The sequence below is a fragment of the Sarcophilus harrisii genome, chromosome 1, assembly GCF_902635505.1.
Source record: "Sarcophilus harrisii chromosome 1, mSarHar1.11, whole genome shotgun sequence".
NCBI classification, from domain to species: Eukaryota; Metazoa; Chordata; class Mammalia; order Dasyuromorphia; family Dasyuridae; genus Sarcophilus; species Sarcophilus harrisii.
In genome coordinates, this window is record NC_045426.1 from 128,312,865 (window position 1) to 128,332,518 (window position 19,654).

At 33.4% G+C, this 19,654-nt stretch overlaps 1 protein-coding gene across 2 annotated transcripts in view; it reads right to left on the bottom strand.

The window, feature by feature from the left end:
* CPLANE1 (ciliogenesis and planar polarity effector 1) overlaps positions 1–19,654 on the bottom strand; it is a 115,868-nt gene that overhangs the window by 22,328 nt on the left and 73,886 nt on the right. For both annotated transcript variants that reach the window (XM_031964220.1, XM_031964228.1), the window contains 8 exons: positions 18,673–19,449; positions 16,792–16,943; positions 11,305–11,434; positions 9,129–9,183; positions 8,105–8,209; positions 4,958–5,070; positions 3,110–3,308; positions 2,061–2,144 (listed from right to left, as the gene is read on the bottom strand). In XM_031964220.1, coding sequence (XP_031820080.1) covers positions 2,061–2,144; positions 3,110–3,308; positions 4,958–5,070; positions 8,105–8,209; positions 9,129–9,183; positions 11,305–11,434; positions 16,792–16,943; positions 18,673–19,449 — 1,615 coding nt within the window. The remainder of the gene's footprint in view (positions 1–2,060; positions 2,145–3,109; positions 3,309–4,957; positions 5,071–8,104; positions 8,210–9,128; positions 9,184–11,304; positions 11,435–16,791; positions 16,944–18,672; positions 19,450–19,654) is intronic.

The window sequence follows — 19,654 nt, forward strand, 5'->3', positions numbered from 1 at the left end:
TATTCGCAAAAGTATATGAAGCCTTAGGCCTTAGTTTCGATTTCCTAGAAATCATGTGACCTTAAAGTGAAAGGTTTTGCTTACTTATCTCATTTCTAATAGACCCATTGTCACCCCACATGCCATATAAGGGAAAAGTAACGCAAGAGCCAATCAAGACAAAAAGTTTTGCACAAGGGGGGTTTTTAGGAGGGATTGGGCAGAACTTGCTTATTTAACCACAGCTTCTTGCTTCTGTAATTCAGCTCTCTTCATTCTGGACTTACCAGGAGTAAGGAATGCCCTGCAGCTTCTCCTGAGATGCTAATAAAACTTTCTGCCTTCACTTTGAGAGATCTTCAAGTTGTCAATTTAGGTTAGGATTTCTGTACCTCATGCAAATATGATATAGAGAAAGGCCATCACCCCACCCAAAAATACAGGACGGCATAGATTCTGGTCCCAGTACAAAATTCCAATTCAGGGACTAAAGCTGAAGACTAGAGGAAATTTAAAAAATTTAAAAAACAAAACAAAACCCAACAACTGAGCAGTACCAAATCTAGAGCAAGTAATTTCCTAGCAAGTGCAACTTAAAAGTGATTTTTCACAACAACTGCATGAATACCTAGAAGAAATAAAAAATGAAATGAAACTCTATAGAGGACAGAATTTTAAGAATAGCTTAGAATAAAAAGTAGTTAATTGTACCCAATAAATAGACTCCCTGAAAACCAAATAGAAATCAATTATTCCTCGAATCAAGAAGAAATAATAAAATAAAAACAAAAAATTGAAACAAATAAAATATAAGGTATTTTATGTCAAAAATAGATAACTTAGAAAGCAGGTGAAGAAGAAATAATAAGAATCATTGGACTTTCTGAAAACCATGATTTAAAAAAACTCCGAACACTATATTTCAAGAAATTATCTTTTGTGGAGTGCTCAGCAGATCTCCCCTTCCCCTTGCAGGGTTCCACATGACCTGCCTTCCTCCATGGCTCTGCAGCCAGTGCTTTTAGTGCCTGGAGTGGAAGAACCCTGATGAGTGGCTACAGCAGCATTACTGCTGCTACCTGGTCAGAGTCACAGCCAGGGTGAGTGTAGGATATTGCCTCTAGCACAATGGGGAATCAAATGTGAAAAAATGCAAATTTACATAAAGTGAGAACTGTCTATATTCAAAAAATAAAAATATAAACAATTTAGAATAATTTATAAGTAAAAGCTGAGTAAAATTCTACACGGGGAAAATGTACCTCTCATAGAATAAAGGCCTTTTAAGTAATTCCAGTGAAAAGACCAGAAATGAGTAGAAACTTTGAAAAAGAAATACAAGAGTCAAGAGAAAAACAGAAAGACAAATTAGATGAACAGTTAGCTACTAGCTCCTCTCAAAAACAAAACAAAACAAAACAAAACAAACAAACAAAAAAATCTAGATCGAGTAGCAAAGCCTTTGAGAATGAATCCAAACAGTTGGATATGTACAGTCACATTTACCATTCTGTAGTGTCTTTTAAATATTAATAATAGTGGCTTAGCAATATCTGCCAGTTCTGAATATTGTTTATCACTCATCCGAGTTTGATTTGAGTTCCTGAAAGACAAATATCTTACTATCCCCCTACTTTAAGCATCAATTCCAGATTAGACATTTTTGCCCTTTCTTTTCCAATGTCTCCTGAGAAGAGAATTCTTTTTTTTTAATAGTATTTTATTTTTTCAAATACATGTAAAGAGAGGCAGCTAGGTGACAAAGTGAATAGAGCACCAGCCCTGAAGTCAGGAGGACCTGAGTTCAAATCCGACCTCAGACACTTAACACTTCCTCACTGTCTGACCCTGGGCAAGTCATTTAACCTCAACTGCCTCAGCAAAAAAGCAAAAAAAAAAAAAAAAAGGAAACAAATACATGTAAAGATAGTTTTCAACATTTTTCTCTCTCCTTCCCTTACCTCCCCCCTTTCCAAGAGAGGAAGCAATCTGATACAGATTAAATATGTATAGGTCTTTTAAATATATTTTCATATTTATCATATTATCTGAGAGAGAATTCTGAAGGAGAACACTTTTACCTTCTTTCTGTTGTCCACTGTCATTATTACAACAATCCTGCTCAGCAGTCCCAGACCTTCTTTGATCTGTCTTTTCATCCAAATCTGTTTAAATGAGTAAGATAGCTTTAAAAACCTCAATCCAAATTGTTGCTGTCCTTGGCTTATCTTGCAATTTTCAGTTCATCCTGAACTCTAGCACCCCTAAATTTATTCCTACAAGACCTTGCCATGCTTTTACATTATCCTTCCTTAGCAAAATTTGCTTCTATTTTCTAAACAAGTCTTTTTTGAGTCTAAGTTAGATGGAAAGTTCTCTGTGGAGCTAGTGGTACAGACAACTCTTCTTTTTCTTCCTTATCAAAACTATTCTTTTTTGGATCTTCAGAATTTTATTCTTAAGCCTTCCCATTCCTCTTAGAATGACTTGTATAGAATTTTACCCTTTGGTAATTATTTTATCAATAAACTTGCCTATATACTATCACATTATTATGTCTGCTAGTTATCAGTATACCAAGTGTTTGTTACTATGTCAGTGAATTTTCAATAATTACAATCATTTCCCCCACCTTACCTCTGTTTAGTAAAATTTTCTTTCTCTATTTTATCTCCTTTTAAAGAATAAACATAAAATTTTCTGGGCTTATTATTTGTGTATATTATATGAATAATTTATGGTGGCCTTGTATTGCAACCATAACCTCTCTCCCTCTTCATCCTTAACAGAAGTTATGAATTTAACTGGACCCCTCATTTCTCTAACTCTATCCTCTGGCTCTTTGATTACAAAGTTTGTAGCTCCTTGATGGGGGGAAAAATGTTCATTTCAGAGTATAATAAGAATAGGAAGAGATCTAGAAATTCTGTATAAAGTAATAAAGAAAATAAAATGGTATTTATACATTAAAATTTTAAAAATTCAAAGGTACAAAAACCAAAAGTAATTTCAAGAAAAATTCAGATAAAGGATCTTTAAAGAGAGATGAAAACAGGGAAAGCAAAGCAGTATAATTTTTTTCCTTCAAAAAGTTTTCACTGCTTTAAAAATGTAGAAGGAAGGCTATTACCTTTATTCATAAACTGGTCAGGAGGAATTACATTAGTAACAGAAGCTGCCATGTAATGCAGATTTGCAGAAGATGGAATTTCTAAATTATCACCTTCCTGTTTGACAACAATATCATCTGTAGTGTCTTCTCTAACAGGCAATTCCTGAAGAAGATCAGTTGCTTCAATGTCAATCACATTTATATAATTGTGTCCAACCTGAGGGAAAACATGCAAAAAATTAAATGTATGTTTTTCTATGTAGGACCAACTATGTTATAAAGGCAATTAGGCTTAACAAACAAGTATTTATTGAAAAGTTTTTACATGCAAAATGCTTACTAGTCTAGAAAGCTATAAAAACATAAGAATACCACTGTGCAGTAAAAATCAACAAAATGGATAGTTTCAGAAAAATCTGGGGAGAACTGTACAAAGTGAAGCACAGCAAAGTAAGCAGACACAGGAGAACAATTTAAACAATAACTACATTGTAAAATTGAGTGATTTTGAAAGACTTAAGATCTCATCAATGAAATGACCAACTATAATTCCAAAGGACTGAAGCATGCAACCTGCTTCCTGAAAGAGAATGAATTCAAAATGCAGAAAAGGACAAACATTTTAAGACACTGCCAACATAGAAATATGTTGCTTTTTGATTATGCATGTTACAGGAGTTTTCTTTTTCTTTTTTTCCCCAATGGGGGTGAAAGAAAGTAGGAAGGAGAGAAAATATAATGCATGGTAATTTTTAAACATTTTAATTAAAAAAAAGTCTCTGCCTTCAATGAGCTTATATTTCTTTAAAAGACACAACACTTACACAGCTAAGAGTGATCAGGGCTATATATCTAAATATAGGTATGTATGCAACATTACTGAAGTTAGAGATAATAAATGATTGCAGTTTGCAACCTAGTGTAAAGTAAGATTTAGATTCTACTTTTTTTGTTACTTAAAGACAAACATAGATTAATTAGGGATCTGTTTCATCAAAACCACTGAGATGATTAAAATTTTTAGTTCTCATAAAGACAATGTATTATGATGTACTGTACAATAATAGAAAAAGATGATAATTGGAAAACTTGAACTATGCCTAAAAGGCTATCAAACTATGTATTCCTTTTGATCCAGCAGTCTCTACTGGGTCTGTAGCCCAAAAACATCAAAAAAAGGGGAAAAGGACCCATATGTACATGAATATTTGTGGCAGCTCTTTTTGTAGTGCCAAGGAACTGGAAAGTAGGTGGAAACACCTCAGTTGGGGAATGGCTGAATAAGTTATGGTATATGACTGTAATGGAGTATTACTGTTGATCAAGCAGGATGATTTCAGAAAGGCCTGGAGAGACTTACATGAACTGATGTTAAATGAAATGAGCAGAACCAAGAGAACATTGTATACAAAACAACAAGAAGATTATGTGATGAAAAGCTGTGATGGAGTTGGCTATTTTCTACAATGAGGTGATTCAAATCAATTTTAACAGACTTGTTGAAAGAAGCCATCTGTATCCAGAGAGTGAACTATGGAAACTGAATGTGGATCAAAGCATAGTATTTTCACTTTTTTGTTCTTGTTCTTGTTGCTCATTTATTTTTTTCCCCTTGTGATCTAATTTTTCTTGCACATTACAAATATGGAAATATTTAACCCTATATCAAAATGCTTACTGTCTTGGAAAGGGGACAGGAGAGGAGAAGGGGAGAAAAATTTGCAACACAAAGTTTTATAAATATGAAAATGTTGAAAATTAAGTTATTTGCATATAATTTGAAAAATAAAAAAATTTTTATGAACTTTTAAAATAGGTCATAATGTATAAAAGAATGTATTACAAGCATTTTAAGTAAATACAAACCACATTAGATGCAGGATTAGATGTCGAAGGTGTTTCTGATATTTCAGAAGGAAATCCGAGATTTAAATAAACATCTGGAGCCAACATTTGAGGAATACTTGAAAACTCTTGTACTAGAGATGAGTAAAATTAAGAAAATAAGAATTAGTAACAAGGTAAAAATTTCAGGAAGCAGACATAAAACATAAACAAGCAATTCAGAAACATACATTTTGAAAAATGTAATGGAGACAGTGGGTGAAATATAAGTAAAACTCTATTCCAAAATAATTTTTGTGTAATCTCGAATAACATATTTTTAAATTAGACTGAATAAAAAGCAGGCTTCTTCACAATTTAATGATACAAAGGAACAAAAAAATGATAAAACTGTGAAATAGAATTTCAAAAATGTTAATAAAAAGTATCTTTTAAAAATGTATCTACCTTTTATCCACAAGTAAAATGGTTATGGTTTAAAATGTCTGCCTCTTGTATCACTTACACACCTCTCAGATTAGCTCAGATGACAGGAAAAGATAATGATACTTGTTGGAGGGGGATATGGAAAACTGAAACACTAATCTATTATTTGGTGGAGTTATAACCTGACCCCATTTTGGAGAGCAATATGGAACTATTCCCAAAGGGCTATCAAACTGTCCATACCCTTTGCTCCAGCAGTGTTTCTACTAGGCTTGTTTCCCAAAGAGATCTCAAAGGAGGGAAAGGGATCCATATATGCAAAAATGTTTGTGGCAGCCCTTTTCATAGTGGCAAGAAACTGGTAACTGAGTGGATGCCCATCAGATAGAAAATGGCTGAATAAATTATGGTATATGAACGTTAGGGAATACTATTGTTCTATAAGAAATGATCAGTAGGATGATTTCAGAGAGCCCTGGAGAGACTTACGTGAACTGTTAACTAAAAAGTAAGTAGAACCAAGAGAACATTGTACATGGCAATAACAAGATTATGTGATGATCAATTCTGATGGACGAGGCTGTTTTTTACAATGAAAATTCAGGCCAATTTCAATGGTCTTGTGATGAAGAGAGCCATCTGCACCCAGAGAGAGGACTATGGGGACTGAGTGTAGATCAGAACATAGTATTTTCATCTTGTTGTTGTTTGCTTATTTTTTATTTAGTTTCTCATTTTTATCTTTTTGATCAAATTTTTCTTGCTCAGAAGGTTAATTGTGGAAATATGTATAGAAGAATTACACATGTTTAGCATATATTGGGTTGTCTGCTGTCTGGGGAAGGGAGGAAGAAAAAGTCTGGAACACAAGATTTTGCAAGGGTGAATTTTGAAAACTATCTGTGCATGTATTTTGAAAATGAAAAACTTAAAAAAAGTTTGTCTCTTAAAAGTCTTCACATACCAGTATATAAAATGTATGGTTACCATACTACTATTTTAATTCATTATTCCAATTTTATTTGCTAGAAATCATGTTTTTAATAAGACATCAGTCATTTTTAACATTTTCTACATGAATCTTGTTATCATGGTAGTATTTTAAAAAACTATATAAATGATATATATAACATAATAGCTAAAAATTAAAAGGAAAAACGCACTGATATTGAATTTTTCTGCATGACACCAATTTTGCTATTTTTCAATTAGTTTACTGTTGTTTTGTTATTAAGTTGACAGAGCTTTTAAGATATCAAAAGGAAAGAAAAACTATACCCTCATGTGGCAGAAATGATTTGTTGAGTATGATCATATTAAAAGAAAATTATTTTTAATTAGCTACCTTATTTTGGAGTGAATTAGGAACTTAATGGAGAAAAGAAATACACGTCCAAATCAATTATGTAACTTAAATGTAACTTTTAACATGGAATTGCTCTTCTTAGTAATGGCATCTGTTATTAAGCTGCTGTTTTTACTCAAATTATCTTAGAATATATTTCTGTGAATAATTGTATCCTACCAATATAATTTCTTGAGGACAAGAAATGTTTCACTTTGTTGGTATTTCCAGCAAGTAAGAAAGCCTTTTCAGAGGTTTGCTAAGTAAAAGTAAATTTTTAAAAAGTACAAGTTGCAATTTTTAATTATGAAAACTTAGATACATTACTTACATACTGGACCAGTTTATAGGCACAAATTTTTTTTCCTGGAAATTAGTCTGGGTATTTAATGAACATCTAAAAGTTTCTTCCCACTATGACTCTCATCATTAGTTAACAAGCTAGGAAATGAACAGGGAGTCAATAAGATCTGGGTTCAAATCCAACCATAGATAATTATTAGCTACTCTATGTACTTCTTACTCTTCTTACTTTAGGCAAGTTACTTAACCACTTGCTGCTTCAGTTTCTCCATCTGTCAAATGGGTATAATAATCTATCTCCCATGATTGTTGTGAAGATAAATTGAAATATTTATAAAGTACTCTGCAAATCTTAAAGTATTATGTAAACGCCTTTATTATTATTACACAATGATTTATACAAACTTTCCACCTTATGCCTTTTCTGACCTACCTCCAACTTGACTTTGTTATCTGTGGCCTTTGTATTTTTAACTGCTACCTAACAAATTTCCTATGTTAAAATTAATTGGGGCCGAGAATACAAAACCAAAACATAATCTATGTTTGGTTTAGAAGATACTATCTAATGCGTGAAAATAGGGAGGCAAACCTTTCTCTGTTGTGTTTTATTCAAATTTACATTAAATTGTATTTATAATGTACAAAGCAGCTGATTTAGGGAGAAGAGAAAGCTAATCTGGAGCCAAAAACTGGCTATAGATAATCTACCTCAGAATAATTAAGAACTTCTTTTTTAAAACTACCTTAACTAAAATGTCTTTTACCTATCCCTTATAGGAATGTGTAAAAGAGGTATTTTGGTATCATATACACAGTAACAATAAAAATCATTTATAAAGCTCTTTCAAATTTACAAAGCCCTTTCATCACAGCACCTTGTGAAACAGGTAGTGCAGGTATTATTATTCTCTTTTTAGTGATAAGAAAACTAAGCTTTTAGGAAGGTAAAGTGACTTTGCTAAAAGTCAAAGAGCTGGTGAAGAATGGTGCTGGGATTAAAAACCAAGTATTTCAACTCAAATTCCAGACTTCTTTCAGCTCCCTCAAGTTATAACAAAACAACCAAGTAAAGAATCAGAATAGCATTTTACCTGGGTCTGTGTTTGTACTTGCATCTTGATTCTTTACCACCTTCTTTTTTATAGAAGCCATATAATGTAATCCAGCTGAAGTAGTGATGTCTTCTTCTAGTGATTCTTAAATGCAAGAAAAAACTCCAGTGAACTATAATCAAGCAACCAATTTATTCAGTGCCTACTACTATGTACAAAGCACAATTTGAAGTCTTGGGGAGAAAATAGGGGCAGTGAAATTAAGATGGCTGTAATCAAATTTAGAAACAACTGAAAACAATTAGTAAACAGAAGAAGAAAGTAGATAATAGATAATTAAGTATTACATTGTTTAGCAGCTCAGAAAAAAGAAGATTGATGAGGGCAGGACTAGTCAAAGAAGGCTTCATGGGCAAAGTGGGAAAATGAGAAGTGAATTAGAACAGGAAGGATGAGAAAGTTTGGACAGAAACAGTGAGAAAATTTCAAATAAATGAACAACAAAAAGCCATAGACATAAGAACTGGCATGATCTCTCTGGAACTTGTGATGAGTAGACAGAATGGGAGACAGATTAAGGTGTCACCAAAGATATACAGAAGTCACTGAAAACAGATAAGCTCTTCAAACAACACAGAGGAGAGGAGAAAATCAATCATCCTGATCTTAGAATATGCCCATAGTTAGGCAGAAACTTAAGCCAATTTTCTGAATGTAGATACTGTGCTCTCTTTTCTGAACTAACTCCTATAATGTAATCTATACAGAAACTTTATAAATCTGCTTAACTGAGTATTTTATTAGTGTGTCTGATCCCACCCACTTACGCCATATATCATTTCTTTCAATCTTCAAATACTAGAGCCTGATGATTGTTCTCTAAGGGAGATTTTCACTGGATATAAGCATATTTATATATGTAAAATTTTATCCTGTTTTTATAGATGATAATGTAAAAAATCTAGTTAATCTAACTCTTGTGATTATGTAAGCTTATCCCTCAAAAAACTGATCTGATCCTTAAAATAGATATAACTTACTTGTAAACCACAAAGATACTTACCCAAAGGAATTACAAAACGATCAATAGGCTGAAGAATAGGTTGTTCTTGCTGATCCTAAATAAATCCCAAAATGAAAGTTTGGTTAGTGTAAAATGTGGCTTATTATCGTTGGTATTTAATATTATTTAGGTGTCATACTGTGTTTTTATTATCCATTTCCATTAAGTTTATTACCCCCAAAACAGTAAAATGTATTATCAATTCACTATAAAAGTCAGTGGTTGATACATATATTTAAGGAATACTTAGGTTTAGAGATATTTTTAAGTAGTATATTTTGATTATGTGATTTAATACATAGATACTGTTTAACAGAAACATTAGAAATCTTCAGGCTATTCTCTTGCAAATTCCTTCTGTCCAGCTTAAAATATTTAAGAAAAAAACCCTAATTCTAGGCAATATTCATTTTGTAACACAAGTCTTACTATATTAATTTACTGGAGTTGCTCAATTTGTAATCTTAGTAAATGTATAAGATCAATCCAAATAATAAAAAGGCAGATTTCCTTTACTAAGTTACTAAATTTGACAGTAGCTTTATAGATCCTATTTAAAAGAAACATTAGAAATCTTCACACTACTCTCTAGTAAATCCTTTCTGTCCAACTTGAAAATATTTAAGGAAAAAAAGACCTAATTCTAGGAAATATTCATTTTATAATGTGAGCCTTATTATATTAATTTACTGAGGAGTTTGTCATTTTGTAATCTTTGTAAATGTATAAGATAAATCCAAATAAATTAGTGGCAGAAACTAGGCATTGACCCACACTTAACACCAAACACCAAGATAAGATCAAAATGGGTTCATAACCTAGGCATAAAGAATGAGATTATAAATAAATTGGAAGAGCATAGGATAGTTTACCTCTCAGACCTGTGGAAGAAGATCACAAAATAGAAAATTTTGATTATAACAAATTGAAAAGTTTTCATACAGATAAAACTAATGCAGAAAAGATTAGAAGGGAAGCAATAAACTGGGAAAACATTTTTACAGTCAAAGGTTCTGATAAAGGCCTCATTTCCAAAAATATAGAGAATTGACTCTAATTTATAAGAAATCAAGCCATTCTTCAATTGATAAATGGTCCAAGGATATGAACAGACAATTCTCAGACAAAGAAATTGAAACTATGTCTAGCCATATGAAAAGATGCTCCAAGTCATTATTAATCAGAGAAATGCAAATTAAGACAACTCTGAGATACCACTACACACCTGTCAGATTGGCCAGAATGACAGGGAAAGATAATGCAGAATGTTGGAGGGGATGTGGGAAAACAGGGACACTGATACATTGTTGGTGGAATTGTGAATACATCCAGCCATTCTGAAGAGCAATTTGGAACTATGTTCAAAAAGTTATCAAACTGTGCATACCCTTTGACTCAGTGGTGTTACTACTGGGCTTATATCCCAAAAAGATCATAAAAAAGGGAAAGGGGCCTGTATGTACACGAATGTTTGTGGCAGCTCCTTTGTAGTGGCCAGAAACTGGAAACTGAATGGATGCCCATCAATTGGAGAATGGCTGAATAAATTGTGGTATATGAATATTGTGGAATATTATTGTTCTGTAAGAAATGACCAACAGGAGGATTTCAGAGAGGCCTGAAGAGACTTACATGAAGTGATACTAAGTGAAATGAGCAGAACCAGGAGATCATTATATACTTCAACAACAATACTATATGATGACCAATTCTGATGGACCTGGCCATCCTCAGCAATGAGATGAACCAAATCAGTTCCAATGGAGCAGTAATGAACTGAACCAGCGACACCCAGCAAAAGAACTCTGGGAGATGACTATGAATCATTACATAGAATTTCCAATCCCTCTATTTTTGTCTGCTTGCATTTTTGATTTCCTTCACAGGCTAATAGTACACTATTTCAAACTCTGATTGTTTTTGTACAGCAAAATAACTGTTAGGACATATATGCTTTAACATGCTTAACATGTATTGGTCAATCTGCCATCGGGGGGAGGGAATGGGGGGAAGGAGGGGAAAATTGGAACAAAAGGTTTAGCAATTGTCAATGCTGTAAAATTACCCATGCATATAACTTGTAAAAATAAAAAAATAAAGATTAATGCAAATAATAAAAAGGCATAAAGTTCTATGTACATGTAAATTAGTAAATTTGACAGTGGCTTTCCTTTACCTCTTGTTTCACAATCACTTCTGAATCATCTGGATTAATAATGGAATCCTCTGATTGGAATGTCACACATTTTTTCTCTTGTTTCTCTGAACTTTCTTCTTGAAGCTTTTTCTTAGCCCGTCTTCTTTCTCTGTTATTAAAAAAAAGTATATAATTAAAATGAATTAAAAGAAACAAGAAATTGGCACATGAATACTTTCTTAAGGACATCTGAGGAAAAATATAAGTAAAGTCATGTTTATGTGGTGCTTTACAATTTACAAAATATTTTTTTCTTCTTTTATAAAATTGTCAAATAACAACAAATGTGGACATTTCTATTTAAAAGAAAAAGCATATATACTGAATTTAACAGTAATGCCAATGTTACCCAACTTATTTGTCTGTGTATCCTTCTAAATTTCATCTAAACTTCTAAATGCCCCCTTCTGTACATTTTTTTATTTTACACAGATGAGAAGTTAGGGCTGGACAAGCAGATCTGAGAATCATCTGTGTAAAGATGATAAGTGACTCCTTGCGTAGCAATGAGATCACCAAATGAAGAGGTGGGGAGGGGAGAAAAGGCCCCAAGACACGACCTTGGGGACGGACACCCACACTTGCCAAAATTGACCCACATGAAAATCCAGCAAAGAGCACCTGAGAACAAGTGATCTCTAGTTTCTCTTCTGAGTTCTAATCTTGCAGCAATGACATACCAAACATTTTGAACTAGCTGACTTAGGGGCATCTGAAAATTAACTCAACAGTTCATTACCTTTTTCCAGAATCCATGTTCCCCCTTCTGAACTTCCCTGTTTCTGCTACAGCTTTAATCTTCTATTCACACACACTCACAACTCTGTGGTGTAGTCTTTTTTTTTTTTTTTTTATTTTAATAGCCTTTTATTTACAGGTTATATGTATGGGTAACTTTACAGCATTAACTATTGCCAAACCTCTTGTTCCAATTTTTCCCCTCCTTCCCTCCACCCCCTCTCCCAGATGGCAGGATGACCAGTAGATGTTAAATATATTAAAATATAAATTAGATATACAATAAGTATACATGACCAAACCGTTATTTTGCTGCACAAATAGAATCGGACTCTGAAATATTGCACAATTAGCTTGTGAAGGAAATAAAAAATGCAGGTGGGCATGAATATAGGGATTGGGAATTCAATGTAATGGTTTTTAGTCATCACCCAGAGTTCTTTCTCTGGGCATAGTTGGTTCAGTTCATTACTGCTCCATTGGAAATGATTTGGTTGATCTCGTTGCTGAGGATGGCCAGGTCCATCAGAACTGGTCATCATATAGTATTGTTGTTGAAGTATATAATGATCTCCTGGTCCTGCTCGTTTCACTCAGCATCAGTTCATGTAAGTCTCTCCAGGCCTTTCTGAAATCATCCTGTTGGTCATTTCTTACAGAACAGTAATATTCCATAATATTCATGTTCCACAATTTATTCAGTCATTCTCCAATTAATGGGCATCCACTCAGTTTTGTGGTGTAGTCTTAACTCTTCACTCTCCATCTATTTAATCAATTGCCAAATGTTATCATTTCTACCTCTGTTAACATCCCTTGCATTTTTCCTTTACTGTCCACTGACACAGACACCATCTCTGATTCAGGACCTCAGCATTCTCCACCATTGCAAGTGCATTCCAAACAGTTTCCCTGTATCAAGTCTCTTTCCATTCCAACTCATCCTTCATTTAGCTGCCAAAAGTGACTTTCCTAAAGTGAAGTCACCAGTTGAGAAAGTGTAGGGAAAAAAATGAAGGTCAGGGTTTTAGGGTAAACTCAAAAGATAAAGAGAGCTGGTCCATGTGAATCTCCTACTCTGTGCCTCGCTGCAGTCTCACTCTAGAACTTCCCTCAAATGGGTAGGGTCTCTTTACCCAGGAATATCCATCCACCTCTGCAGCATTCCCAGCATGACCCTGTGACAAATCCCTTATCTGACTGGTGACTTTCTCCCCTAGGCCTCTCTTTTGGGAATGGTACCATGCAATGAACTTTTATTCCCCTCCTGGCTGCTTACTTCTGGACTTCAGTATCATGCCCCTATCTGGGCATCTTCCTTCATCTCACACTTCTGCTTTTTAGATGCTTTTTGTGTGTTATCTTCCCCCATTTGAATGTGAGTTCCTTATATGCAAGTTCTGCCTTGCTTTTTGGTTTTATTTGTATCCCCAGCAAAAACTTAGTAATGTTTGTTGCCTATATGCTTGCCTTTCTCAATAATTCCAGTGACTCTCTATTATCTGAAGGGATATCCACTGAACGGAGAATGGCTGAAAAAGCTGTAGAATGATTTTTGATTGTAAATTACTGTGCTATAAGAAATGACAAGCAGTATGATGTTGGAAAAAACCTACAAAGTTTTATATGAACTGATGCAAAGTGAAATGAACAGAATCAAAAGATCACTGTACATAGTAAAAGCAATATTCTAAGAATGGTCAAATGTGAAAGATTTAGCTACTCTTATCAAGCCTATGATCCCTTTATGAAAAATGTTATCCACTTCAGAGAGGATATTGATGAACTGTGTGTACAAATTGAAGCATACTTTTTTCCTTTATTTTTACTTTATTTTTCTTGTTTTTTGTTATGTTTTCTTTTCCATCATGGCTAACAGGAAAATAGGGTTTGCATGACTTCACATGCATAATTTATACCATATAGCTTGCCTTCTCAAGGGCTGAAGGAGAATGGGGAAAGAAAGAAAGAATATGAAATTAAACATTTTTAAAAATGGATGTTAACTTTTTTAATGTAATTGGGGAATATTTAAGGAAATAAATAAGAATATACTTTAAAATATTTAAAAAGAATATATGCATTTTGACTAATTTAATTCTACCACTGAAGGAGAAATCAAGGGATGGCGTAAAAGCACTTGTATTTTTTTTAAAGTGAAATGTATGATCTTTTAAGCTTATGGAATAAACTGAATTAAATGAGATGGGGGAGAGGATTCTGAAAAAATAGTGGAATAGGTAAAAAAAAAATCCCAAATTCTCCAAACTTCCCCCGCAAACAAGAGAAACAGTGCCTCACATCAAATGTGGAACTGTTAAAAAACTAACAAGAGTTGGGGCAGGACTGTGGTTCTCCAGGAACAACTAGAGAAGATCTTGAAGAAAGAAAACAGAATAGAGATTTGGCCTGTGTAAAGTATAAATACTTCCAGGCTAGCTCCACTAAATAGCATGTGGTCTTAGAGCTAGCTTTGTTGAGACTGTCTCAGTCCCAGCCACAGGAATTTTTACTTCCAGAAAAGTCAGGAGTCAGAGTGTGAAAATTAAGAGAAGCTCTGCTGAAATGGAACGCCAGGCCCAGCTCTGCTAGTGAGATGCTGCTCTTGTAGAGAAGGAACTAGCATATGTCCAGTCAGTGCAGAAGCAGCAGGGGCAGGGCTGCTGCTGGCTGTGGGCATTTACAGGAGGGCAGAGTTCTTGGTTTGGGTGGACAACCAAAGAAGACCTGAAGCCAGAGGCCCCATCCTTCACACCCTAGGAGTAGAGGTGATTACACCAAAAATCGAATATATATATATATATAAATTTTTAATGAACATACAAAGGAGAAAGAACCCAACCACACAAAGTTACTATAGATATAGGGAAGACCAGAGTTCATCTTCAGTGGAAAATACTAAAGCAAAAATAGCTTCTCTTACCCTAAAAAGTAACATGAAATAGTCATCTGCCCAAAAAATTTCATAGAAGAACTGAAAAAAGACTTTTAAAATCAAATAAGGAAGATTGAAGAGAAACTTTAGATAAATAAATAAGAAAAAACAATCCAGGAAAAGCAAGAAGATTATGAAAAGAAAGTCAGCCAACTAGAAAAGGAGATTCAAAATCTTAAGAAAAAATATGACTCCTTGAAAAAGTAGAACTGGGCAAGGGAAGCAGAAAAGTTGTAAAAGACCAAGAAAAAAATAATGTAAAATAAAATATAAACAATAAATAAGTATAAGAGAATGTGAAGAGAATCTTATAAGAAAAACAACTAATATGGAGAACAGATTCAGAAGAGAAAACATAAGAATAATTGGACTACTTGAAATCTATCAGCAAAAAAAAAAAAAAGAATCTTCATACTGTTCTGAAGTGTTACAAGAAGATGGGAAAAGAGGAATAGAAAAAACCCACTGATCACCACCTGAAGGAAATTCAACAAGGAAAACCTACAGTAACATTATAGCTAAATTCCAAAGACCCCAGATCAAGGAGAAAATATTACAACCAAGAAAAAAAAATTCAAATACAATTAAAATCACAAAAGACCCAGGAGTAACTATTTTAAAAGAGTGCAGTTCTTGAAACACTATATATCAAAGAGCAAAAGAAATAGAGTTGTAACCAAAAACATTATATTCAGCAAAGTTAAGCATAATCCTGAAGAAAATTTTGGACATTTAATGAACTGTCAAGCTTTAAGGATTTTGTTGTAAAAAGATTTGAACTTAATAGAAAATGTGACATATAAGAACCAAGAGAAATATAAAGGAAGCATCAAAGACTAATTTCAAGAGACTCAATAAGGATAAATTTTTTATATTTTAAACATGGAAATGTAAATCTCTGTCTAAGATTGTCATTAGTAACTGGGTAGTTTGAAAGATTTTGGTAGAGCTAAAAAGCAAAATCATGTAGGAAAAGGTAAAAAGAGAAATGATGTCACATGAATGAAGAGCAAGAGGACCTTTTGGGGATAACTAGGAGGGGAGAAAAGGAGGGAAAAAGAGAATAAAGTAGAAAGTGCATACAAGAGAACAAAAGATAGACAGTTCTGAACAAAATGTATATAGTATTTATTATATACACATTCCTGAAATGGAAATTTATTGTTTTATATTTTGAATCCTCTTCTCATGTTTGGGTATGCACATGGCAACATTTTGTTTTTCTTTTTTTCTATTTAGTATTTGTTTTGTATAAATAAATTTTAAATATTTTTTTTAAAATGATATCACAAGTTGGAAGACTTTAAAAATAGGAAGAGGCCATGTGGTAAAGCATCAGATGAGACATGCTTTTATTCCTATCTCTACCAATTAACTGGAATTTACAAATTTTATATCAGTAATTCTTGCATGAAGAGAAAGGATGGAATAAATACTAACAACTTAAATGTAAACAGAGCTTTAAAATTTATAAAGTATTTTCCTAACAACAAACTATGATGCAGGTAGTATATTATTTTCTCACTTTATGGATAAGAAAACTGTGGCTATGAACCTAGATATTTTGACACCAAAACCAATGCCTTTTACTACTATACCATGTTGCCTCCCAAAATTGTATTTTACAACCATTCTTCTTTTTGATCCTAATAACCACTTTTCTATACTGGATAGGTAAAGGAATACCATAAATAACTTTAAAATTTCTTTCAACTCTAAAATTCCATATGTATGATTAAAATTAATATTGAGTTCTCCAACTTATTTTTACAACATCTTACTTTAAAACTTACCTTTTTTTATTTTCCTTTTTTGGCTCTATTTTGGCTTTTAAAAGGTGAATATTCCCAGGTTTCTCATGTTCAAGTAAATTAAATGATTGTTTCTGTTGGCTTTGTTTAAATGCAATGAGATTTTCAAGTGGAATGAACTTTGGTTTTTGGCACTGTGAACGCGAAGAAATGCCATTAAAAGTAAAAACAAAAACAAAGTAAAAACCTCAATTAAAATACTGTAATCACAAAAAGAATGTTTTAATTAAACCCAAATTCACAAGAAAGAAGCTATCAAAATGATTTGATATTTAAATAGCACACCTAAATTTTAGCAATGCTACAGCCACAGAGCAATAACAAAGATTTCTCATCCATTGGACTAAGACAGTTAAGCAGAGGGAAATAAGCAAACAGTGGACAGTCCAGCTAGTTTAGCTGCAATCATGATGAGAGAAGCAGCCAACTCCTCAAAGAATTCACCAAGCCCCTTGGTACTACCAAAAGCCCTGATCTTGTTGTACTCCCTAACAGTGAAGAAAATATACATATCATTCCTTCTCCTGGCCACCTTCCAGAGATGGTTGATGAAAGAACAAAATTGACAAATGTAAGAAAAACAAAAGTCCAAACTCCTGTAGCAATTCTACTAGCCTCTTAGCTTTCACCTCTATCTCCTCAAACAAAATTACCCCAAAATAGCATCATACACTGTAATCTCAATGATAAAAGGACCAAGCACCATCATTATGAATTGTTTGCTTCACTGATAAATAAGTTAGATAACTACAGTCAATTTCTCTACTACATGAGACTTTTTGAACATCTAATTTATAGAGAACTGATGAACTCTAAGTGGAAAATGAAGCATAATCTTTTCACTTTATTTTTCTTACTTCACAAGATAATACTGAAATATGTTTTGCATGATTTCACATGTATAATCAATATCATATTGCTTGTGAGGGAAGGAAAGAATTTGGAATTAAAAGTTTTTAAAATGTCAAAAATAAATAATTTTTAAAATTCAGTCCACAGGATTTAGTGCTAATTAGTCCAAACCTCATCTTTTACAAAAAGAAATAAAGAACACATTTCAGAATTCCTCTATCTTTTCAGCTTAGAAGCATGATGTAACATGGTCATAGTAATAGAAAAAGAACTAGGATCTAAATCCAAATTCTCTGGCTCCAAATTCAGTGCTCTTTACACTATTATATGGCATGTCATATTATTTGTTTTAATGTAATAGTTGGTAGCATCTTTTCTATAAAAAATGTTCTTATAATAGGAAGTTCAAAAATATTTTCACTGAGGGAATCATATAGTTGAACTTCTCTGCTATTAAATTAAGTTGCTAAAATCCATTATCTTTGGAATATTATTGTTCTATAAGATATTGATCAGCAGGCTAATTTCAGAAAAGCCTGGAGAGACTTACACGAATTGATGCTAAGAGAAGTGAGGAGATTTAAGAAAACATTGTACATAGCAGTTACAAGATTATGTAATTATCATGGACATGGCTCTTTTCAACAATGAGTTGCTTCAAACCAATTCCAATAGACTTGTGATGGATAAACAGAGCCATCCCGCATCCAGGGAGAGGACTATGGATCAAAGCATAGTATTTTCACTTATGTTGTTATGTTTGCTTGCTTTTTTTCTTATTTTTTTTCCTTTTGATCCGATTTTTCTTGTGCACCGTAATAAATGTGGAAATGGTTAGAACTGCACGTTTAACCTATATCGAATTATTTGTTATCTAGGAGAGGGGAAAGGTGGAGAGAGAGAGAGAGAAATGTGGAACACAATGGTTTTGCAAGGGTCAATGCTGAAAACTATCTTTTGCATGTATTTTGAAAATAAAAAGTTATTATAAAAAAAAATAAAATCTCCTACCTTGTGTTCTGAGGGTAAGCAAGTATGAAGTAATTTTATGCTTGGGTACAAGATTTCTTTTGAGTCTCTTTCTTTTTCTTTTGGTCTATTAAAGGTTGAAGGAGTAAAAACTGGTGTTCTCAAGGCTGCTGAAAATACAGGAGTGGGATTAAGTTGCAGGTGTAGTAAAGGAACACCAAGAAAATTCCCATTAGGTATCTCAGAGGGCTTGGGTTTCACATCAAATATTTTTTCTTGTTTTTTCACTGAAGAGTCCTGTTGAGGTGTCAAGTTTTCCTGTTCAATATACTGATCCAAGTTGAGATGCTTAGGGATTTCTGTAGTTCTTATTTCTGCCCATCTCTTCTGTTCAAGGGCTTTCTGCACAGTTTCCACATCATACTGGTTCAAATTCAGATGGGATGTGGGAGTGTCACTATGTGCCATCAAAGGAAGTTTTCCAGAATTGGATAAACCCCAGGCCTCTTTTGGTTCTGGGGGCGGTCTGACTGGAACTTGCGGAGTTCTTACTGGATGGACAGAGAGAGGTTTGAATTCATGTTTCATTTCAATGTTAAGCAAAGGAAAACCACTAACAGGATTTAAGCTTTTCACGGCTGGAATAAGTGTAGGGTTCTTGTGAGTGATGGGTGTGGTGGACAACAAATGCAAGTGATTGCTTGCAGCAAAAGCTGAAGAAGCTGGGTTGGTGGAAAAGCCTTGACATTTTGGAATTTCTCCTCCATTATTAGAATGGCCATCTAAATGAGTTGGAGGAACACAAAAGGATGGAATATTCTGAAAGAGAAAAAAAAACGGATGTTTTATATTTGTAGAACACATTTCAGAATTCTTATTTTAAATATGGTATATATGGTGGATTTTTTTTTTTTTTTTTTTTTTTTTAGTGAAGGGAACATCAGCTACCAGAGAACAGTAACTTAATTAAATAAGAAAAAAAAAACAGCCCGTAGATCCACAAAATCATTTTTGGTTGGTGTTT